At 53.8% G+C, this 23,976-nt stretch overlaps 1 protein-coding gene across 3 annotated transcripts; it reads left to right on the top strand.

Moving 5' to 3' along the window:
• Window positions 1–110: 110 nt before the first annotated feature.
• TAFA5 (TAFA chemokine like family member 5) lies at window positions 111–23,769 on the top strand. Of its 3 annotated transcripts, none has more exons than XM_078609474.1 (4): window positions 111–353; window positions 19,292–19,441; window positions 20,825–20,989; window positions 22,991–23,769. In XM_078609474.1, exons 1-3 carry the CDS (start codon window positions 236–238, stop codon window positions 20,956–20,958), a joined length of 402 nt encoding a protein of 133 aa, XP_078465600.1. In that variant the 5' UTR covers window positions 111–235; the 3' UTR covers window positions 20,959–20,989; window positions 22,991–23,769. The 3 variants fall into 3 exon arrangements, with proteins under 3 accessions (XP_078465600.1, XP_078465602.1, XP_078465599.1); XM_078609476.1 differs by having other exon boundaries at window positions 20,825–20,970; XM_078609473.1 differs by having other exon boundaries at window positions 20,825–20,952.
• Window positions 23,770–23,976: the final 207 nt, after the last annotated feature.

Genomic DNA, 23,976 nt, shown 5'->3' on the forward strand with positions numbered 1-23,976 from the left:
AGAGTCGAAGGGGGCCGAGGGAGAGACGTGAAGATTCGTGGGGAGAGTCGTGGGGAGAGTCGTGGGGAGAGTCGTGGGGGGCCGGGGAGCGACTCGAGGCTGAATGGAGACGCGGCAGCGAGCTGGAGGCGACGTCTGGATGACGGAGGGGCGGGGCCCCGGAGGGACCCCCTGACGGGGCCCCCCCTCGCCCCCCCCGCGGGGGGCCCCCCATGCCCCCCTGGGCTGACCCCCCATGCCCCCCTGGGCTGACCCCCCGATGCCGCCGCCTCGCGCGCTCTGCCTCCTGGGGGCGCTGGCGGCAGCGGGGATCCTCGTGGTGGTGACGCTGAGGAACAGGGCCGCGCGTGACGGTACACGCACACAGTACACGCACACAGTACACGCACACAGTACACGCACACAGTACACGCACACAGTACACGCACACAGTACACGCACACAGTACACGCACACAGTACACGCACACAGTACACGCACACAGTACACGCACACAGTACACGCACACAGTACACGCACACAGTACACGCACACAGTACACGCACACAGTACACGCACACAGTACACGCACACAGTACACGCACACAGTACACGCACACAGTACACGCACACAGTACACGCACACAGTACACGCACACAGTACACGCACACAGTACACGCACACAGTACACGCACACAGTACACGCACACAGTACACGCACACAGTACACGCACACAGTACACGCACACAGTACACGCACACAGTACACGCACACAGTACACGCACACAGTACACGCACACAGTACACGCACACAGTACACGTGGTGGTGACGCTGAGGAACAGGGCCGCGCGTGACGGTACACGCAGAGAGTACACGCAGTACACACACAGTACACACACAGAGTAGTACACACGCAGTACACGCAGTACACACACACAGTACACACACACAGTACACACAGAGTACACACACAGTACACGCAGAGAGTACACACAGTACACACACAGTACACACAGAGTACACAGAGTAGTACACCCACAGTACACGCAGTACACACACAGTACACACACACACAGTACACACAGAGTACACACACAGTACACGCAGAGTACACACAGTACACACACAGTACACACAGAGTACACACAGAGTAGTACACACACAGTACACGCAGTACACACACACACAGTACACACACAGTACACACACAGTACACAGAGAGTACACAGAGAGTACACACAGTACACACAGAGTACACGTGGTGGTGACGCTGAGGAACAGGGCCGCGCGTGATGGTACACGCAGAAAGTACACATAGTACACACAGAGTAGTACACACACAGTACACGCAGTACACACACACACAGTACGTGCAGTACACAGAGAGTACACACAGAGTAGTACACACACAGTACACAGAGTGGACACACAGAGTACATGCAGAATACACACAGAGTACACACACACAGTACACAGACAGCACGCGCAGAGTAGTACACGTAGAGTAGTACACACAAAGTACACACAGAGTAGTAGTACACACAGAGTAGTACACACACAGTACACACAGTACACGCAGAGTACACACAGAGTAGTACACACAGAGTACACACAGTACACACACAGTACACACAGAGTAGTACACACAGAGTACACACAGTACACACAATACACACACAGTACACACACAGTATACACACAGTATACACACAGTACACACACACAGTACACACACAGTACACAGACACAGCACACACACAGAGTACACACACAGTAGACACACACAGCACACACACAGTATACACACACAGTACACACACAGAGTACACGCACAGTACACGCAAAGTACACACACAGTACACACACAGTACACACACGCAGTGTACACACACAGTACACACACAGTACACACACAGTACACGAGGTACCATCACGGTCGGCGTAGTCACCACGTCAACAGCTCAGGAAGGGGGTGGGGGGGTGGTGCGGCTTGTGTGAGGTCCGGGCCCCACTATTCGATTCGCCTCCCACTGTTCACACCGAGGCGATGATTATTGAAGGCGCCTCCTCTGTGCCCGGCTCACATCGTCGTCGTCGTCGCGGTCTCGAGTATTTCACGCTGTCGGGGCGCGATCACCGTCTTCGCAAATTGCGGCCACTCACAGCTTCGTCGCGACCTCTTTGCAACATCGTTCTCTTCATCATCATCACCAACATCGCCCTCTTCATCATCATCGCCATCGCCATCGCCCTCTTCATCATCACCACCACCATCGCCCTCTTCATCATCATCGCCATCGCCCTCTTCATCATCACCATCATCGCCCTCTTCATCATCATCACCATCGCCCTCTTCATCATCACCACCACCATCGCCCTCTTCATCATCATCGCCATCGCCCTCTTCATCATCACCATCATCGCCCTCTTCATCATCATCACCATCGCCCTCTTCATCATCATCACCACCATCGCCCTCTTCATCATCATCACCATCGCCCTCTTCATCATCACCACCACCATCGCCCTCTTCATCATCATCACCACCATCGCCTTCATCATCACCATCATCGCCCTCTTCATCATCACCACCACCATCGCCCTCTTCATCATCATCACCACCATCGCCCTCTTCATCATCACCACCATCGCCCTCTTCATTATCATCATCACCACCATCGCCCTCTTCATCATCATCACCACCACCATCGCCTTCATCATCATCATCACCACCATCGCCCTCTTCATCACCACCACCACCATCGCCCTCTTCATCATCATCATCACCACCATCGCCCTCTTCATCACCACCACCACCACCATCGCCCTCTTCATCATCATCACCACCATCATCGCCCTCTTCATCACCATCACCACCACCATCGCCACCCAGGGGCAGAACCCGGCGGTGTACACTGCACGTGTCGTCATTGGTGGTTTCCACGTTCCTCTCTGCCTCGTGCCAATGTGCACACATGTGAACGTCGCCGCTGTAATGAAATTCAAATCAAAAGTGGAACGTAAATGAAAGCATTTTCCTAAAAAAAACTATAAAAATTAAAACGGCGTATTTTGTTGTTGTTGTTGTTAGCTTACGCTGTTGTCGAAAACGTATCTCGTGGTGCACACTCACGGGTCTTTTGGGGGTTCGATCGCGTAAATATAGAAATGTGTCGTTAAACCCGCCACCACCCGACACAGCCGAATAGCGAAGTGTGTGATGTACACGGAATGTGGCCGATTCGTCACGAGTGCAGCACTAACCGGCTGTGTGCTGCAGAGCAAATCCACTAAGTGCTGTACGAGTAACAAATTGGCCCGTTCTGTTTACGTGACAACCCGCACTAATTGGCGGTGTTTTTGTGGTGCCGGTTTAACGACACTCATTTATATATTGACGCGATCTCACCACCCAGAAAAAAGACCTCCTATGGATGATATTGGTCGCGAAAGCCCCCTATGACTCCTACTACGACTACTACTCCTGTGTGTGGTGTGTGTGTGCTGTGTGTGTGTGTGCTGTGTGTGTGTGTGCTGTGTGTGTGTGTGCTGTGTGTGTGTGCTAAGTGTGTGTGCTGTGTGTGTGCTGAGTGTGTGCTGAGTGTGTGCTGTGTGTGTATGCTGTCTGTGTGTGCTGTGTGTGTGTGCTGTGTGTGTATTGTGTGTGCTGTGTGTGTGCTGTGTGTGTGTGATGTGTGTGTGTACTGTGTGTACTGTGTGTGTGCTGTGTGTGTGTGTACTGTGTGTACTGTGTGTGATGTGTGTGTGTACTGTGTGTGTGTACTGTGTGTGTGCTGTGTGTGCTGAGTGTACTGTGTGTACTGTGTGTGTGCTGTGTGTACTGTGTGTACTGTGTGTACTGTGTGTGTCCTGTGTGTGCTGAGTGTACTGTGTGTACTGTGTGTGTGCTGTGTGCTGTGTGTACTGTGTGTACTGTGTGTGCTGAGTGTACTATGTGTGTGTGTGTACTGTGTGTGTACTGTGTGTGCTGAGTGTACTGTGTGTACTGTGTGTGTGTGCTGAGTGTGTGTGCTGTGTGTGTGTGCTGTGTGTGTGTGCTGAGTGTGTGTGCTGTGTGTACTGTGTGTGTGCTGTGTGTGTGTGCTGTGTGTGTGTGCTGAGTGTGTGTACTGTGTGTGTGTACTATGTGTGTGTGTGTACTGTGTGTGTGTACTGTGTGTGTGCTGTGTGTGCTGAGTGCACTGTGTGTACTGTGTGTGTGCTGTGTGTGCTGAGTGCACTGTGTGTACTGTGTGTGTGTACTGTGTGTGTGTACTGTGTGTGTGCTGTGTGTGCTGAGTGCACTGTGTGTACTGTGTGCTGTGTGTGTGTGCTGTGTGTGTGTGTGTGCTGAGTGTGTGTGCTGAGTGTGTGTGCTGAGTGTGTGTGCTGAGTGTGTGTGCTGTGTGTGTGCTGTGTGTACTGTGTGTGCTGAGTGTACTGTGTGTACTGTGTGTGTGCTGTGTGTGCTGTGTGTGTGTGTACTGTGTGTGTGTACTGTGTGTGTGCTGTGTGTGCTGAGTGCACTGTGTGTACTGTGTGTGTGCTGTGTGTGCTGAGTGCACTGTGTGTACTGTGTGTGTGTACTGTGTGTGTGTACTGTGTGTGTGCTGTGTGTACTGTGTGTGCTGAGTGTACTGTGTGTACTGTGTGTGTGCTGTGTTTACTGTGTGTGTGTGTACTGTGTGTGTACTGTGTGTGTGTACTATGTGTGTGTGTGCTGTGTGTGTACTGTGTGTGTGTACTGTGTGTATGCTGTGTGTGTGTACTGTGTGTGTGTACTGTGTGTACTGTGTGTGTGTACTGTGTGTGTACTGTGTGTGTGTACTGTGTGTGTACTGTGTGTGTGTGTACTGTGTGTGTACTGTGTGTGTGTACTGTGTGTGTACTGTGTGTGTGTACTGTGTGTACTGTGTGTGTGTACTGTGTGTGTACTGTGTGTGTGTACTGTGTGTACTGTGTGTGTGTACTGTGTGTGTACTGTGTGTGTGTACTGTGTGTGTACTGTGTGTGTGTACTGTGTGTACTGTGTGTGTACTGTGTGTGTGTACTGTGTGTACTGTGTGTGTGTACTGTGTGTGTACTGTGTGTGTGTACTGTGTGTGTACTGTGTGTGTGTACTGTGTGTGTGCTGTGTGTGCTGAGTGTACTGTGTGTACTGTGTGTGTGCTGTGTGTGTGTGTACTGTGTGTGTGCTGAGTGTACTGTGTGTACTGTGTGTGTACTGTGTGTGTGTGTACTGTGTGTGTGTGTACTATGTGTGTGTGTGCTGTGTGTACTGTGTGTGCTGAGTGTACTGTGTGTACTGTGTGTGTGCTGTGTGTGTGTGTACTGTGTGTGTGCTGAGTGTACTGTGTGTACTGTGTGTGTACTGTGTGTGTGTGTACTGTGTGTGTGTACTATGTGTGTGTGTGCTGTGTGTGTACTGTGTGTGTGTACTGTGTGTGTACTGTGTGTGTGTACTGTGTGTGTGTGTACTGTGTGTGTACTGTGTGTGTACTGTGTGTGTGTACTGTGTGTATGCTGTTTGTGTGTGTACTGTGTGTGTGTACTGTGTGTGTACTGTGTGTGTGTACTGAGTGTGTACTGTGTGTACTGTGTGTGTACTGTGTGTGTGTACTGTGTGTGTACTGTGTGTGTGTACTGAGTGTGTACTGTGTGTGTACTGTGTGTGTGTACTGTGTGTGTACTGTGTGTGTGTACTGAGTGTGTACTGTGTGTGTGTACTGTGTGTGTACTGAGTGTGTACTGAGTGTGTACTGAGTGTGTACTGTGTGTGTAATGTTGAAGGACTGCACGACGCATCGCCAGCGGAGTTAGTGGTCAGCGCGCTGCGCTACGAACCCGCCCACTCGAGTTCGATTCCCGCTCACGGTCAACACCGGTGACGATTTTCCGAACCGGTCCTGGGCCTCCTCCCCTAGGTCGACTTCGCCTCAAATGAGTACCCCGGTGCAGTGTGTTAACATCGCCACTGGGGAGACAAAGGCGGCCGGGCGTGGTTCTGACCACCCACTCCCTCGTGTGCCGTGCCGGCCTTCATAGGGGCTCGCTAACAGCACTTGCCCCAACAGTCTGTTAAGGCTACACGGGGGATCTTTGTCGTTGTGGCGTGCTCTGTGTGCACTGTACGATGTGTACTCTCACTACTGTGCTGTTGTGTACTGCGTGTGTGCTGCGTGTACTGTCAGTGTACTCGATGTTACGAGCTAGCAAACGAACGCGGCGATCCTGAGTTCAAATCCAGGTCATGGGCCTCCCCTAGGTCGATTCGGCCTCAACTGAGTAACCGTTGCGGTGTGTACGAACATCAGCGCTGGTTGATGACCACCCACGACCCCCCCCCCCCCCTCGTGCGCCTTGAGTTGGTGTGAGTTGGTTGGAGTGAGTGAGTTGGTGGGAGTGAATGAGTTGGAGTGAGTGAGTGAGTTGGTGTGAGTGAGTTGGTGTGAGTGAGTGAGTTGGTGTGAGTGAGTGAGTTGGTGTGAGTTGGAGTGAGTTGGTGTGAGTGAGTGAGTTGGTGTGAGTGAGTGAGTTGGTGTGAGTGAGTTGGTGTGAGTGAGTTGGTGTGAGTGAGTTGGTGTGAGTGAGTTGGTGCGAGTGAGTTGGTGCGAGTGAGTTGGAGTGAGTGAGTTGGTGTGAGTGAGTGAGTTGGTGTGAGTTGGAGTGAGTTGGTGTGAGTGAGTGAGTTGGTGTGAGTGAGTGAGTTGGTGTGAGTGAGTTGGTGTGAGTGAGTTGGTGTGAGTGAGTTGGTGTGAGTGAGTTGGTGCGAGTGAGTTGGTGCGAGTGAGTTGGAGTGAGTGAGTTGGTGTGAGTGAGTTGGAGTGAGTGAGTTGGAGGGAGTGAGTTGGTGTGAGTGAGTGAATGAGTGTGAGTTGGTGTGAGTGAGTTGGTGTGAGTGAGTTGGTGTGAGTGAGTTGGTGTGAGTGAGTTGGTGTGAGTGAGTTGGTGTGAGTGAGTTGGTGTGAGTGAGTTGGTGTGAGTGAGTTGGTGTGAGTGAGTGAGTTGGTGTGAGTGAGTTGGTGCGAGTGAGTTGGTGTGAGTGAGTTGGTGTGAGTGAGTTGGTGTGAGTGAGTTGGTGTGAGTGAGTTGGTGCGAGTGAGTTGGTGTGAGTGAGTTGGTGCGAGTGAGTTGGTGCGAGTGAGTTGGTGCGAGTGAGTTGGTGCGAGTGAGTTGGTGCGAGTGAGTTGGTGTGAGTGAGTTGGTGCGAGTGAGTTGGTGCGAGTGAGTTGGTGCGAGTGAGTTGGTGCGAGTGAGTTGGTGTGAGTTGGTGTGAGTCAGTTGGAGTGAGTGAGTTGGTGTGAGTGAGTTGGTGTGAGTGAGTTGGAGTGAGTGAGTTGGTGCGAGTGAGTTGGTGTGAGTGAGTTGGAGTGAGTGAGTTGGTGCGAGTGAGTTGGTGTGAGTGAGTTGGTTGGAGTGAGTGAGTTGGTGGGAGTGAATGAGTTGGAGTGAGTGAGTGAGTTGGTGTGAGTGAGTTGGTGTGAGTGAGTGAGTTGGTGTGAGTTGGAGTGAGTTGGTGTGAGTGAGTGAGTTGGTGTGAGTGAGTGAGTTGGTGTGAGTGAGTGAGTTGGTGTGAGTGAGTTGGAGTGAGAGAGTTGGTGTGAGTTGGAGTGAGTTGGTGTGAGTGAGTTGGTGTGAGTTGGAGTGAGTTGGTGTGAGTGAGTTGGAGTGAGAGAGTTGGTGTGAGTGAGTGAGTTGGTGTGAGTGAGTTGGTGTGAGTGAGTTGGTGTGAGTTGGTGTGAGTGAGTTGGTGTGAGTTGGAGTGAGTGAGTTGGTGTGAGTGAGTTGGAGTGAGTTGGTGTGAGTGAGTTGGTGTGAGTGAGTTGGAGTGATTGAGTTGGAGTGAGTGAGTTGGTGTGAGTGAGTTAGTGTGAGTTGGTGTGAGTGAGTTGGTGTGAGTTGGTGTGAGTGAGTTGGTGTGAGTGAGTTGGTGTGAGTGAGTTAGTGTGAGTTGGAGTGAGTGAGTTAGTGTGAGTTGGTGTGAGTGAGTTGGTGTGAGTTGGTGTGAGTGAGATGGTGTGAGTTGGTGTGAGTGAGTTGGTGTGAGTGAGTTGGTGTGAGTGAGTTGGTGTGAGTTGGAGTGAGAGAGTTGGTGTGAGTTGGTGTGAGTGAGTTGGTGTGAGTGAGTTGGTGTGAGTGAGTTAGTGTGAGTTGGTGTGAGTGAGTTGGTGTGAGTTGGTGTGAGTGATTTGGAGTGAGTTGGAGTGAGTGAGTTGGTGTGAGTGAGTTGGTGTGAGTTGGTGTGAGTGAGTTGGTGTGAGTGAGTTGGTGTGAGTTGGAGTGAGTGAGTTGGTGTGAGTGAGTTGGTGTGAGTTGGTGTGAGTGATTTGGAGTGAGAGAGTTGGAGTGAGTTGGAGTGAGTTGGTGTGAGTGAGTGGTAGTGAGTTGGTGTGAGTGAGTTGGTGTGAGTGAGTGGTGTGAGTGAGTTGGTGTGAATTGGTGTGAGTGAGTTGGAGTGAGAGAGTTGGTGTGAGTGAGTTGGAGTGAGTTGGTGTGAGTGAGTGGTAGTGAGTTGGTGTGAGTGAGTTGGTGTGAGTGAGTGGTGTGAGTGAGTTGGTGTGAGTGAGTGGTGTGAGTGAGTGGTGTGAGTGAGTTGGTGTGAGTGAGTTGGTGTGAGTGAGTGGTGTGAGTGAGTTGGTGTGAGTGAGTGGTGTGAGTGAGTTGGTGTGAGTGAGTGGTGTGAGTGAGTTGGTGTGAGTGAGTGGTGTGAGTGAGTGGTGTGAGTGAGTTGGTGTGAGTGAGTGGTGTTAGTGAGTTGGTGTGAGTGAGTTGGTGTGAGTGAGTGGTGTGAGTGAGTTGGTGTGAGTGAGTTGGTGTGAGTGAGTTGGTGTGAGTGAGTGGTGTGAGTGAGTTGGTGTGAGTGAGTGGTGTGAGTGAGTTGGTGTGAGTGAGTTGGTGTGAGTGAGTTGGTGTGAGTGAGTGGTGTGAGTGAGTGGTGTGAGTGAGTTGGTGTGAGTGAGTGGTGTGAGTGAGTTGGTGTGAGTGAGTGGTGTGAGTGAGTTGGTGTGAGTGAGTGGTGTGAGTGAGTTGGTGTGAGTGAGTTGGTGTGAGTGAGTTGGTGTGAGTGAGTTGGTGTGAGTGAGTGGTGTGAGTGAGTTGGTGTGAGTGAGTGGTGTGAGTGAGTTGGTGTGAGTGAGTTGGTGTGAGTGAGTTAGTGTGAGTTGGTGTGAGTGAGTTGGTGTGAGTGAGTTGGTGTGAGTGAGTTGGTGTGAGTTGGAGTGAGTGAGTTGGTGTGAGTGAGTTGGTGTGAGTTGGTGTGAGTGAGTTGGTGCGAGTGAGTTGGTGCGAGTGAGTTGGTGTGAGTTGGTGTGAGTCAGTTGGAGTGAGTGAGTTGGTGTGAGTGAGTTGGAGTGAGTGAGTTGGTGCGAGTGAGTTGGTGTGAGTGAGTTGGTGTGAGTGAGTTGGTGTGAGTGAGTTGGTGTGAGTGAGTTGGTGTGAGTGAGTTGGTGTGAGTGAGTTGGTGTGAGTGAGTGGTGTGAGTGAGTTGGTGTGAGTGAGTTGGAGTGATTGAGTTGGAGTGAGTGAGTTGGTGTGAGTGAGTTGGAGTGAGTTGGTGTGAGTTGGAGTGAGTTGGTGTGAGAGAGTTGGTGTGAGTTGGAGTGAGTTGGTGTGAGTTGGAGTGAGTGAGTTGGTGTGAGTGAGTTGGTGTGAATTGGTGTGAGTGAGTTGGAGTGAGAGAGTTGGTGTGAGTGAGTTGGAGTGAGTTGGTGTGAGTGAGTGGTAGTGAGTTGGTGTGAGTGAGTTGGTGTGAGTGAGTGGTAGTGAGTTGGTGTGAGTGAGTTGGTGTGAGTGAGTGGTGTGAGTGAGTTGGTGTGAGTGAGTGGTGTGAGTGAGTTGGTGTGAGTGAGTTGGTGTGAGTGAGTGGTGTGAGTGAGTTGGTGTGAGTGAGTTGGTGTGAGTGAGTGGTGTGAGTGAGTTGGTGTGAGTGAGTTGGTGTGAGTGAGTGGTGTGAGTGAGTTGGTGTGAGTGAGTGGTGTGAGTGAGTTGGTGTGAGTGAGTTGGTGTGAGTGAGTGGTGTGAGTGAGTTGGTGTGAGTGAGTGGTGTGAGTGAGTTGGTGTGAGTGAGTTGGTGTGAGTGAGTGGTGTGAGTGAGTTGGTGTGAGTGAGTGGTGTGAGTGAGTGGTGTGAGTGAGTTGGTGTGAGTGAGTTGGTGTGAGTGAGTGGTGTGAGTGAGTTGGTGTGAGTGAGTTGGTGTGAGTGAGTGGTGTGAGTGAGTTGGTGTGAGTGAGTTGGTGTGAGTGAGTTGGTGTGAGTGAGTTGGTGTGAGTGAGTTGGTGTGAGTGAGTTGGTGTGAGTGAGTTGGTGTGAGTGAGTTGGTGTGAGTGAGTTGGTGTGAGTGAGTTGGTGTGAGTGAGTTGGTGTGAGTGAGTTGGAGTGAGTGAGTTGGTGTGAGTGAGTTGGAGTGAGTGAGTTGGTGCGAGTGAGTTGGTGTGAGTTGGTGTGAGTCAGTTGGAGTGAGTGAGTTGGTGTGAGTGAGTTGGAGTGAGTGAGTTGGTGTGAGTGAGTTAGTGTGAGTTGGTGTGAGTGAGTTGGTGTGAGTGAGTTGGTGTGAGTTGGAGTGAGAGAGTTGGTGTGAGTTGGTGTGAGTGAGTTGGTGTGAGTGAGTTGGTGTGAGTTGGTGTGAGTTGGTGTGAGTGAGTTGGTGTGAGTTGGTGTGAGTTGGTGTGAGTGAGTTGGTGTGAGTTGGAGTGAGTGAGTTGGTGTGAGTGAGTTGGTGTGAGTTGGTGTGAGTGAGTTGGTGTGAGTTGGTGTGAGTGAGTTGGAGTGAGAGAGTTGGTGTGAGTTGGAGTGAGTTGGTGTGAGTGAGTTGGTGTGAGTTGGAGTGAGTGAGTTGGTGTGAGTGAGTTGGTGTGAGTTGGAGTGAGTGAGTTGGTGTGAGTGAGTTGGAGTGAGTTGGAGTGAGTGAGTTGGTGTGAGTGAGTTGGAGTGAGTTGGTGTGAGTGAGTGGTAGTGAGTTGGTGTGAGTGAGTGGTGTGAGTGAGTGAGTTGGTGTGAGTGAGTTGGAGTGATTGAGTTGGAGTGAGTGAGTTAGTGTGAGTTGGTGTGAGTGAGTTGGTGTGAGTTGGTGTGAGTGAGTTGGTGTGAGTTGGAGTGAGAGAGTTGGTGTGAGTTGGTGTGAGTGAGATGGTGTGAGTTGGTGTGAGTGAGTTGGTGTGAGTGAGTTGGTGTGAGTGAGTTGGTGTGAGTTGGTGTGAGTGAGTTGGTGTGAGTTGGTGTGAGTGAGTTGGAGTGAGAGAGTTGGTGTGAGTTGGAGTGAGTTGGTGTGAGTGAGTTGGTGTGAGTTGGTGTGAGTGAGTTGGAGTGAGAGAGTTGGTGTGAGTTGGAGTGAGTTGGAGTGAGTGAGTTGGTGTGAGTTGGTGTGAATTGGTGTGAGTGAGTTGGAGTGAGAGAGTTGGTGTGAGTGAGTTGGAGTGAGTTGGTGTGAGTGAGTGGTAGTGAGTTGGTGTGAGTGAGTGGTGTGAGTGAGTTGGTGTGAGTGAGTTGGTGTGAGTGAGTGGTGTGAGTGAGTTGGTGTGAGTGAGTTGGTGTGAGTGAGTGGTGTGAGTGAGTTGGTGTGAGTGAGTGGTGTGAGTGAGTTGGTGTGAGTGAGTTGGTGTGAGTGAGTTGGTGTGAGTGAGTTGGTGTGAGTGAGTTGGTGTGAGTGAGTGGTGTGAGTGAGTTGGTGTGAGTGAGTTGGTGTGAGTGAGTTGGTGTGAGTGAGTTGGTGTGAGTGAGTTGGTGTGAGTGAGTTGGTGCGTGGTGTGTGGTATGTGGGGTGGGGTGTAGTGGTTAGCGCGCTGCGCTATGAACCTTGCGACCCGGGTTCGATTCCCGCTCACGGCCAGAACCAGTGACAATTATCTAAACCGGTCCTCAAATGAATACCTGGTGCAGCATGTAAAACATCGCCACTGGGGAGACAAAGGCGGCCGGGCGTGGTGCTCGCCACCCACCCCCTCGTGTGCCGTTCCGTCCTTCATAGATGATCGCTCACAGCACTTGCCCCAACAGTCTGTTAAGGCTACACGGGGGATCTTTGTCTATGGGGTGTGTAGGATGGGGTTGGTGTGTGTGTGTGTGCGCCGTGCGTGATGTCGGTGCCTTTCGTTGTTATTCGGGTCGGTGTGTCACCGTGCGGCTATTTCATTGCCGAGTGCATTTGCAGCAAATAGGGCTCGCTAACTGAGTTGCAACAGCTGGTGCCCCCCCCCCCTCCTCCTCCTCTGCTTTGACAGTGAACAACCAGCGTGCTTGGTAGTGCTTGGTAGTGCTGGTGGGTGCTTGTGCTGCTGCGTGTGGCTGCCTGTAACCCAGCGGGGCAGCGAGGGTTGGTGGAGCACACGCAGACGGGGTTCGTGGCTGGCCAGGGGAAGGTGGTACACCCGAGTGCGGGCTAAAGTCATCTGTTCCATCTGTTCCATCTGTGAGGAAGAGGGCGATGCCCCCCCCCCCTCCTCGATCGCGTGGCTTTTCCTGTTTTCTCGCACCCCGTAAAAACGGCGAATCTTGATACGTAGAGGGCCGCAAAGCTTGGGCAAATGTTGGTAACGCCGACTGGTCACCGCGTGGCTGCTGCTGCTGCCTTCCCTCCTGTGTGGTTCCTCCTCCTGGCGCCTCCGAGTCGTCCTTTCTCTCTCTCGTAGTCGTCCTCTCAGTTTCTCTCGGAGTCGTCCTCTCTCTCTCTCAGTCTCTCTTGAGTCGTCCTCTCTCTCTCTCAGTCTCTCTTGAGTCGTCCTCTCTCTCTCTCAGTCTCTCTTGAGTCGTCCTCTCTCCCAGTCTCTCTCTGTCTCTGCGAGAGCGATGCGCCAATGACGTGCGGTGGTCGCGGGGCAGTCACATGCCGAGATCGCTCTGATTGGTGATTTACTCCTCGTGGAGTGGGAGACGATTTGAAGGGCGATGCTTGTCACACCACGTGGATGATCGTGGCTTCTTGTCCACCCCTCCCTCTTCTCGTCCACTCGCACACTGAGCGCTCCCTCGGGGTGTCCGAGTCTCTCCTGATCGACGCTCGATCACGTCAACTCATCATTATAGATGTGTACTGGTAGGAACCTCCTGCTTACACCAGCCCACAGGGGATTATTGTGTCCGTCGGGCAGGGAGGGGCTGGGTGGGGAGGGAGGGGTTGGGTGGGGAGGGTGGGGCTGGGTGGGGAGGGTGGGGAGGGGCTGGGTGGGGAGGGAGGAGCTGGGTGGGGAAGGGAGGGTGGGGAGGGGCTGGGTGGGGAGGGGCTGGGTGGGGAAGGTGGGGCTGGGTGGGGAGGGGAGGGGTGGGGCTGGGTGGGGAGGGGCTGGTCACCCCGTGGTGCCCTTATAAAACTCAACGTTTAACCTACTCATGCCGGCTTGTGCCCGCCCTCACAGTCGGGCATACTTGCGGAACACACCACGCCGCCGTTGACCCTACCAGCTCCCTCCGCAGGAATGTGGTTATTGTGGTTTGCCGCGTAATGATCTGGCCAAATCTGTGTCGTTCAGACCCTCCACCACCCGACATAGCAAAACTGATTGCTTTGTCACGTGGTGTGCACGCTTTTAAGGCGCTAGCTCTTTTATCAGAAGCGACGTGACCACCAGTGATCGCTCGACGAAGTGTCTCGTCACGTGGACATTTATAGCCGCCACAGGACGCATGCAGGAGTTCAATCAGGCCCCCTCAGTAAAGACACGCCCCCCTCAGTGAGGCCACGCCCCCTCAGTGAGGCCACGCCCCCCTCAGTGAGGACACGCCCCCCTCAGTGAGGACACGCCCCCCTCAGTGAGGACACGCCCCCCCCCCTCAGTGTGTGAATCTGGCTCTGACACGAGCCAGTGCCTCCCCAGCCATTGACCCCACCGCACGTCACTGGTCTCTCCGTGTCTCCCGATGCATCTCCACGTGTCCCTATGCGTCCACCATGGGGGGGTCCACCGTGTTGGGGTTGACGTGGCCACGACGGCACCGCCGTCTAGAGCCGTTCCTTCAGTTGGCGCGTTCACGAGCCAGCAGCGAGGGAGGATGCGGTGGCGGCATCCGCCTGGCGACGGACGATTCCGCCCACTCGCCCAGGTTGAGTTCGCCAGCGTCCCTCGCCGCAGGGAGTCAATCGGGCGATCAGATGAGCGATGTTTCGCTTGAAACCGCGCACCAAAGCATCTTCAGCCCCCCCACTCATCACCCCCCACCCCGCAGCTATCCCCACGTCACGTGACACCCGGCTTGTTAGACACGTGACTGGAGGGCATCGCAGCGAACACGGATCGGGATTGAGATCGGAATCTCCTTCGAAGTGACCTCGAATCCAACTCGACTAGCGGAGTGATTTTAATTTTATATTTTATTTTACCAGGTAACTGAGCTAAAGAGCTCTTTATTTTAGAAGCGACCTGGCCACACATGATAACTCGGCGAAGTGGCTGATGTGGAGATGTAGAGCAGCCGAAAACCTCCACACGCACGTGGATTCTACACGTGGATTCTACACGTGGAGGGGGAAACCGCAGGACCCGGAGCAACATCCACGCGACCACGGGGAGAGAGAGAGACACCGCAGACTCCACGTATACAGCAGCAGGCGTCAGCGTCGGGATCGAACCCACGACCTCCTGTACACCAGGCGAGGTAGTCAACATCTCCTAGCCACACGCAAATATACAGCAGCAGGCGTCAGCGTCGAGATCGAACCCACGACCTCCTGTACACCAGGCGAGGTAGTTAACATCTCACCACATGGAGAGAGAAAGACGCAAACTCCAAATATATAGCAGGCGTCAGGGTCGGGATCGAACCCATGACATCCTGCACACCAGGCGAGGTAGTCAACATCTCCTAGCCACACACAAATATGCAGCAGCAGGCGTCAGGGTCGGGATCGAACCCACGGACATCCTGCACGCCAGGCGAGGTAGTCAACATCTCCTAGCCACACACAAATATACAGCAGCAGGCGTCAGGGTCGGGATCGAACCCACGGACATCCTGCACGCCAGGCGAGGTAGTCAACATCTCCTAGCCACACACAAATATACAGCAGCAGGCGTCAGGGTCGGGATCGAACCCACGGACATCCTGCACGCCAGGCGAGGTAGTCAACATCTCCTCGCCACCGACCGTTGCTGGCCGCCTGCTGGGTGGCACTGCCACCTCCTCGTAGCGGGATCACGTGAGAGGTGGGGGCGGGGGCGGACGGGGAGGGTCCAATGCGGTGGCTTGGCTGCAGGCGTGAGGAGGGTGACGGCCCCAGGGGGGGGTCCGCCTCACGGGAACACGCGGCTGGGTTCCATTGCCGACTCGGACAACTCTCTATGTGTAGTTGGGGTGTTTCTCCCCCTGTTCTGCAAAGTGCGAGTGTGAGAGAGTGTGAGAGAGTGTGAGTGAGTGTGAGAGAGTGTGAGAGAGTGTGAGAGAGTGTGGAGTTCGTGTGTTCTCTCCTGCTCTGCAGAGTGTGAGAGAGTGTGAGAGTGTGAGTGAGTGAGTGTGAGAGAGTGTAAGTGAGTGTGAGAGAGTGTGAGAGAGTGTGAGTGAGTGTGAGAGAGTGTGAGAGAGTGTGTGAGTGTGAGAGAGTGTGAGTGAGTGTGAGAGAGTGTGAGTGAGTGTGAGAGAGTGAGAGTGAGTGTGAGAGAGTGAGTGTGAGAGAGTGTGAGTGAGTGTGAGAGAGTGTGAGAGAGTGTGAGAGAGTGAGAGTGAGTGTGAGAGAGTGAGTGTGAGTGAGTGTGAGAGAGTGTAAGTGAGTGTGAGAGAGTGTGAGAGAGTGAGAGTGAGTGTGAGAGAGTGAGTGTGAGAGAGTGTGAGTGAGTGTGAGAGAGTGTGAGAGAGTGTGAGAGTGTGAGAGAGTGTGAGTGAGTGTGAGAGAGTGTGAGTGAGTGTGAGAGAGTGAGAGTGAGTGTGAGAGAGTGAGTGTGAGAGAGTGTGAGTGAGTGTGAGAGAGTGTGAGAGAGTGTGAGAGAGTGAGAGTGAGTGTGAGAGAGTGAGTGTGAGTGAGTGTGAGAGAGTGTAAGTGAGTGTGTGAGAGAGTGTAAGTGAGTGTGAGAGAGTGTGAGAGAGTGAGAGTGAGTGTGAGAGAGTGAGTGTGAGAGAGTGTGAGTGAGTGTGAGAGAGTGTGAGAGAGTGTGAGAGAGTGAGTGTGAGAGAGTGTGAGTGAGTTGGAGAGAGTGTGAGAGAGTGTGAGGAGTTGGAGTGTTCTCCCCTGCTCTGCAGAGTGTGAGAGAGTGTGAGAGAGTGAGTGTGAGTGAGTGTGAGAGAGTGTGAGAGAGTGAGAGAGAGTGAGAGAGAGTGAGAGAGAGTGTGAGAGAGTGTGAGTGAGTGTGAGTGAGTGTGAGAGAGTGTGGAGTTGGCGTGTTCTCCCCTGCTCTGCAGAGTGTGAGAGAGTGTGAGTGAGTGTGAGAGAGTGTGAGAGAGTGTGAGAGAGTGAGAGAGTGTGAGTGAGTGTGAGAGAGTGTGAGAGAGTGTGAGAGAGTGTGAGAGAGTGAGAGTGAGTGTGAGAGAGTGTGAGAGAGTGTGAGAGTGTGAGAGAGTGTGAGTGAGTGTGAGAGAGTGTGAGAGAGTGAGAGAGTGTGAGAGAGTGTGAGAGAGTGTGAGAGAGTGAGAGTGAGAGAGTGTGAGTGAGTGTGAGAGAGTGTGAGGAGTTGGAGTGTTCTCCCCTGCTCTGCAGAGTGTGAGAGAGTGTGAGAGAGTGAGAGTGAGTGTGAGAGAGTGTGAGAGAGTGTGAGAGAGTGAGAGAGAGTGAGAGAGAGTGTGAGAGAGTGTGAGTGAGTGTGAGAGAGTGTGGAGTTGGCGTGTTCTCCCCTGCTCTGCAGAGTGTGAGAGAGTGTGAGAGAGTGTGAGAGAGTGTGAGTGAGTGTGAGAGAGTGTGAGAGAGTGAGAGTGAGTGTGAGAGAGTGTGAGAGAATGAGTGAGTGTGAGAGAGTGTGAGAGAGTGTGAGAGGAGTTGGAGTGTTCTCCCCTGTTCTGCAGAGTGTGAGAGAGTGTGAGAGAGTGTGAGAGAGTGTGTGAGGAGTTGGAGTGTTCTCCCCTGTTCTGCAGAGTGTGAGAGAGTGTGAGTGATGAATATGTGAACTAGGCTTGACATACACAGCCTTAATTGAGTTCTTGGTGTGATGTGTGAACATCACCGCTGGGCAAAGGTGTGGTGCTGGCCACCCTCCCCCTCGTGTGCCGTGCTGGTCTTCACAGGTGTTTGCTAATCGCACTTGCCCCAATAATCTGTCAACAAGCTACGTGGGTGATCTTTGTCTTTGTGCGAGTTTGTGAAGTTTGTCATTCCTCGCCTCTTATTCTGCACGTGTTTCCTCCGGCAACTTCAGTTTCCTCCCATAGCTCAACCCACACACACTGTGGAACTGCTATTGGCTAAAACCTTCCATTGCTGATAAATGTACCCGCAAATGATCCAATTGGGATCACACAGAGCAGCAGCAACATCTCCTCCTACTGCACTGATCTACATCCATGAGTGGATAGACCATGGTGATGATGCCACTGAGACAGAGGGGAAGACGTGGATTAAAGAACGCACACACAGGGTAGAGGAATCATCACATTGATCTTCTTCCAGCATTGGATGGACTTTGGCTGATGATGATGATGATGATTCACAAACAGTGCACACAGTGCACAGAGCACACACCACAAAGTATCGTGATGATAATTATGATGATGATGACGATGTTGATGGTGTTAATGGTGATGATGATGTTAATGTTGTTGGTGTTGGTGGTGGCGATGATGTTAATGTTGTTGGTGTTAATGGTAATGTTTTTGATGTTGTTGGTGTTAATGTTGTTGGTGTTGGTGTTGGTGTTAATGTTGTTGGTGTTGATGGTGTTAATGTTGTTGGTGTTGGTGTTAATGTTGTTGGTGTTGGTGTTAATGTTGTTGATGTGAATATTGTTGGTGTTAATGTTGTTAATGTTGTTGGTGTTGGTGTTAATGTTGTTGATGTGAATATTGTTGGTGTTAATGTTGTTAATGTTGTTGGTGTTGGTGTTAATGTTGTTGATGTTGATGGACACGCGGCTGGTGGTGATGAATGCGTGGGAGGTGGTTAGTGGAAATTAGGGGTCACGTGACCCCGTCATTCTCTCACCTTGAAACGTGGAACCCAAAGCGAGGGGAGCGTACAGAGAGAGGGGGTAGAGAGCGAGGGGGTAGAGAGAGGGGGGGGGGGGTAGAGAGAGGGGGTAGAGAGAGGGGGTAGAGAGAGGGTAGAGAGAGGGGGTAGAGAGAGAGGGGGTAGGGGGTAGAGAGAGAGAGAGGGAGGGTAGAGAGAGGGGGGGGTAGAGAGAGAGGGGGGTAGAGAGAGGGGGTAGAGAGAGAGGGGGTAGGGGGTAGAGAGAGAGAGAGGGAGGGTAGAGAGAGGGGGGGTAGAGAGAGGGGGGGGTAGAGAGAGGGGGTAGAGAGAGAGGGGGTAGAGAGAGGGGGGTAGGGGGTAGAGAGAGAGAGAGGGAGGGTAGAGAGAGGGGGGGGTAGAGAGAGGGGGGGGGGGTAGAGAGAGGGGGTAGAGAGAGAGGGGGTAGAGAGAGGGGGTAGGGGGTAGAGAGAGAGAGAGGGGGTAGAGAGAGAGGGGGTAGAGGGGGGGTAGAGAGAGAGCGAAGGGGTAAGAAGGAGGAGAGCAGAGCGTGAAATGTTTTGTGAAATATTTCATTTATAAAGGGGGGGGGGGGGCACATAAAGCAAAGCATTGAAAAAAGAAACGAAATGATGAACGAAGCAAAGTGCCGACTACACCGAGCATCTTCTTGTTTCCTCTGATCGTAAACAAAAGAGAGAGAGAAGAGAGAACAGAGAGAGGGAGGGGAGAGTATAAGGCAAGGCTGTAGCCATGAAGTCAACATTGGGGGGGACCAAATCTACATTTGAAAACGAATTTCCTGCCTAAAATATTAAAAAAGCACTAACACATAGGATGGACTTTATTGATTTATTTTACAATAATGTCTAATAGTGTACTGAATGACATTGCTCTGTTTTTTACCTTTTCTTGTTTGTTTCATTGTATGTAATGGCAGAGATTAGGGATTAATAAAGTACAACCATAACCAAAATATTCTAAACATAAATCTATTTTATAGCCAAAAATTGGGGGGGACATTTTGACCATATTTGAATATTGGGGGGGGGGGATGTGTCGTCGTCCCCCCATTATTTATTATAATTACGGCCTCGGTATGAAGAGAGGGAGGGGAGAGTACACAGAGAGAGAGAGCGTGAGAAGAGTGAGGTCCAAGGGTTTTCACCGCCCCCCCCCCCCCCCGTGCCCCCCCCCCACGGTGCCCCCCCCCCCCCCGTGCCCCCCCCCGTGCCCCCCCCCTCCCCGTGCCCCCCCCCCCGTGCCCCCCCCCCCGTGCAGGCCAGCTGGCTGTGGGCACGTGCGAGGTGGTGGCCCTGGACCGAGATGGCTCCGACGTGGCCCGCACGGTGGCGCGCCAGACGGCGCGCTGCGCCTGCCGGAGGGGCCACATCGCCGGCACCACCAGGGCCCGGCCGGCCTGCGTGGAGGGTGAGGCGCCCTACAGGGACCCACCCGCCCCTACAGGGACCCACCCGCCCCTACAGGGACCCACCCGCCCCTACAGGGGCACACTCACCCTAGGTGGGAGGGGCGGGGCGAGGGGAGACCAAGCGGGGGAGGAGAAGAGCAGGGAGACGGTTGAGAGCTGCGTGAGCGCGTGTGACGCTGTGTGTGCGTGTGACGCTGTGTGTGCGTGTGACGCTGTGTGTGCGTGTGACGCTGTGTGTGCGTGTGACGCTGTGTGTGCGTGTGACGCTGTGTGTGCGCGTGTGACGCTGTGTGCGCGTGACGCTGTGTGTGCGCGTGACGCTGTGTGTGCGCGTGACGCTGTGTGTGCGCGTGACGCTGTGTGTGCGCGTGACGCTGTGTGTGCGCGTGACGCTGTGTGTGTGTGCGCGTGACGCTGTGTGTGTGTGCGTGACGCTGTGTGTGCGCGTGACGCTGTGTGTGCGCGTGACGCTGTGTGTGCGCGTGACGCTGTGTGTGCGCGTGACGCTGTGTGTGTGTGCGCGTGACGTTGTGTGTGTGTGCGCGTGACGCTGTGTGTGTGTGCGCGTGACGCTGTGTGTGTGTGCGCGTGACGCTGTGTGTGTGTGCGCGTGACGCTGTGTGTGTGTGCGCGTGACGCTGTGTGTGTGTGCGCGTGACGCTGTGTGTGTGTGCGCGTGACGCTGTGTGTGTGTGCGCGTGACGCTGTGTGTGTGTGCGCGTGACGCTGTGTGTGTGTGTGCGCGTGACGCTGTGTGTGTGTGCGCGTGACCGCTGTGTGTGTGTGCGCGTGACGCTGTGGGTGTGTGTGCGCGTGACGCTGTGTGTGTGTGCGCGTGACGCTGTGTGTGTGTGCGCGTGACGCTGTGTGTGTGTGCGCGTGACGCTGTGTGTGTGTGCGCGTGACGCTGTGTGTGTGTGCGCGTGACGCTGTGTGTGTGTGCGCGTGACGCTGTGTGTGTGTGCGCGTGACGCTGTGTGTGTGTGCGCGTGACGCTGTGTGTGTGTGCGCGTGACGCTGTGTGTGTGTGCGTGTGACGCTGTGTGTGTGCGTGTGACGCTGTGTGTGTGTGCGTGTGACGCTGTGTGTGTGACGCTGTGTGTGTGACGCTGTGTGTGTGACGCTGTGTGTGTGACGCTGTGTGTGTGACGCTGACGCTGCGTGTGAGAGATGCTGTCTGCGTGTGTGCCGACTAAGCCTCCACTGCGTAGCTGGTGCTACGTGCAAACATCCGATAATGAAGAGACAAAGTCGGCCGGGACGTGGTGCTGGCCACCCACCCCCTCGTGTGCCGTGCCGGCCTTCACATCTTTCAACTCGCTAACCGCACTTGCCCCAAGAGTCTGCTAACGCTACACGGGGTGCCTTTGTCTTTGTGGCAGCGCGCGTGATCCGCGGTCGGCAGTGGTGCGAGATGCGTCCGTGCGCTGCGGGCGAGCAGTGCGCCGTGCTCGCCAACCAGGCGGGATGGACCTGCACGCAGCCCGGAGGGCGCACCAAGACCACCACGGTATAGCAGCCCGCGCCGGTACAGCACCCACGCAGTGGTAAACACACACACACACAGCAGTACACACACACAGCAGTACACACACTACACACACACAGCACTACACACACACAGCAGTACACACACTACACACACACAGCACTACACACACACACAGCAGTACACACTACACACAGCACTACATACACACACAGCACTACACACACACAGCGCTACACACACACAGCACTACACACACAGCACTACACACACACAGCACTACACACACACAGCACTACACACACAGCACTACACACACACAGCACTACACACACACAAGACTACACACACACAGCACTACACACACACAGCACTACACACACACAGCACTACACACACACAGCACTACACACACACACAGTACTACACACACACACAGCACTACACACACACAGCACTACACACACACAGCACTACACACACACAGCACTACACACACACAGCACTACACACACACAGCACTACACACACACACAGTACTACACACACACACAGCACTACACACACACACACACTACACACACAGCACTACACACACAGCACTACACACACACAGCACTATACACACACCACACACAGCACTACACACACACACAGCACTACACACACACACAGCACTACACACACACAGCACTACACACACACAGCACTATACACATACAGCACTACACACACACACACACAGCACTACACACACACACACTACACACACACACAGCACTATACACACACACAGCACTACACACACACACAGCACTACACACACACACAGCACTACACACACACAGCACTACACACACACAGCACTACACACACACACAGCACTACACACACGCACAGCACTACACACACGCACAGCACTACACACACACACAGCACTACACACACACACACTACACACACACAGCACTACACACACACAGCACTACACACACACAGCACTACACACACACACACTACACACACACACAGCACTACACACACACAGCACTACACACACACACAGCACTACACACACACAGCACTACACACACACACACAGCACTACACACACACACACAGCACTACACACACACAGCACTACATACACACAGCACTACACACACACAGCACTACACACACACACAGCACTACACACACACACAGCACTACACACACACAGCACTACACACACACACAGCACTACACACACACAGCACTACACACACACAGCACTACACACACACACAGCACTACACACACACAGCACTACACACACACAGCACTACACACAGCACTACACACACAGCACTACACACACACACACTACACACACACACAGCACTACACACACACAGCACTACACACACACAGCACTACACACAGCACTACACACACAGCACTACACACACACACAGCACTACACACACACACAGCACTACACACACAGCACTACACACACACACAGCACTACACACACACAGCACTACACACACACACACTACACACACACAGCACTACACACACACAGCACTACACACACACAGCACTACACACACACACACAGCACTACACACACACACACAGCACTACACACACACAGCACTACATACACACAGCACTACACACACACAGCACTACACACACACACAGCACTACACACACACACAGCACTACACACACACAGCACTACACACACACACAGCACTACACACACACACAGCACTACACACACACACAGCACTACACACACACAGCACTACACACACACACAGCACTACACACACACAGCACTACACACACACACAGCACTACACACACACACAGCACTACACACACACACATCACTACACACTACACACACACACAGCACTACACACACACAGCACTACACACACACAGCACTACACACACAGCATCACGTGTTGCTGGTGAGACAGCAACGAGCCCAGGTGTCGCCTCCAGTGTCCCCCCCCCCAACCCCGCCCCTCTCTCCCCCCACACCGCCCTACCCCGACAGGTGTCGTGACACTTCGACCACAAGCACTACCCCCTGCTGCTGCCCAGCTGCACTACCCCCTGCTGCTGCCCAGCTGCACTGCCCCTGCTGCTGTGCGCGTGTTGGCTGAGGCAGCCGATGTCGGCGACTGCATCTCCAGCGCTTCGCAGGCGCAGTGGCGCATCGTGGGACGACGATACGATTCTCCGTGAGCCAGCGGTGTGAACTCAGGGGGCCCAAGCAGGACCGAGTCTCGTTCGGCGGAGTGGCCTTGGGCACCCAGCCTGGGCAGTCTGGGGCACCCAGCCTGGGCAGCCTGGGCAATCTGGGGCACCCAGTCTGGGCAGTTTGGATAGTCTGGGGCACCCAGCCTGGGCAGTCTGGGGCACCCAGCCTGGGTCACCACAAAGACAAAAAAAAGCGAAACAAATGACATGATGCAGTCACAGCTGCTGTGGAACTCACGGCAGCAGCAGCAGCTCGAGCAGCTCCAGGGCCTCGTGTGTCTCGACTGCTACAGCCGCAACGGAAACTCAGCACAGCTGCAGAAGCTGCTGCAGCTGCTGCTGCACGGCTCGGAACGGAACCGCAGCTCTCGTCGGACCCTCACGGCAGCCGCCGCGCGTCCCCACGTGGCGCGCGTGGACACGAACGAGGTGCGGTGGTCGCTGACGAGCTGGTCACGGGGCTCACGGAGGGGGTCACGGAGGGGGTCCCGGACCCCCACCCCCCCTCCCACACTCCTCCTCCTCCCCCACCCCCGGTGCTCGCGGAGTCAAATAAAGTCGCTCCTCTCCCTCTCCCGAGTCCCCGTGAGATTCACTCCCGGCAGCGAGGGGGTAGAGGCGGCAGCGAGGGGGGTAGAGGCGGAAGCGAGGGGGTAGAGGCGGCGGCGAGGGGGTATAGGGAGAGTGGGGCGTAAGACAGGGCGCACGTGGTCGTTCGTGATGGTGACTGTAGGGCTGGTGGTGATTATAGTGTTGGTGGTGGCGGTGATGGTGATTATA

Source organism: Lampetra planeri, chromosome 32, assembly GCF_965212315.1.
Source record: "Lampetra planeri chromosome 32, kcLamPlan1.2.h2, whole genome shotgun sequence".
Taxonomy (NCBI): domain Eukaryota; kingdom Metazoa; phylum Chordata; class Hyperoartia; order Petromyzontiformes; family Petromyzontidae; genus Lampetra; species Lampetra planeri.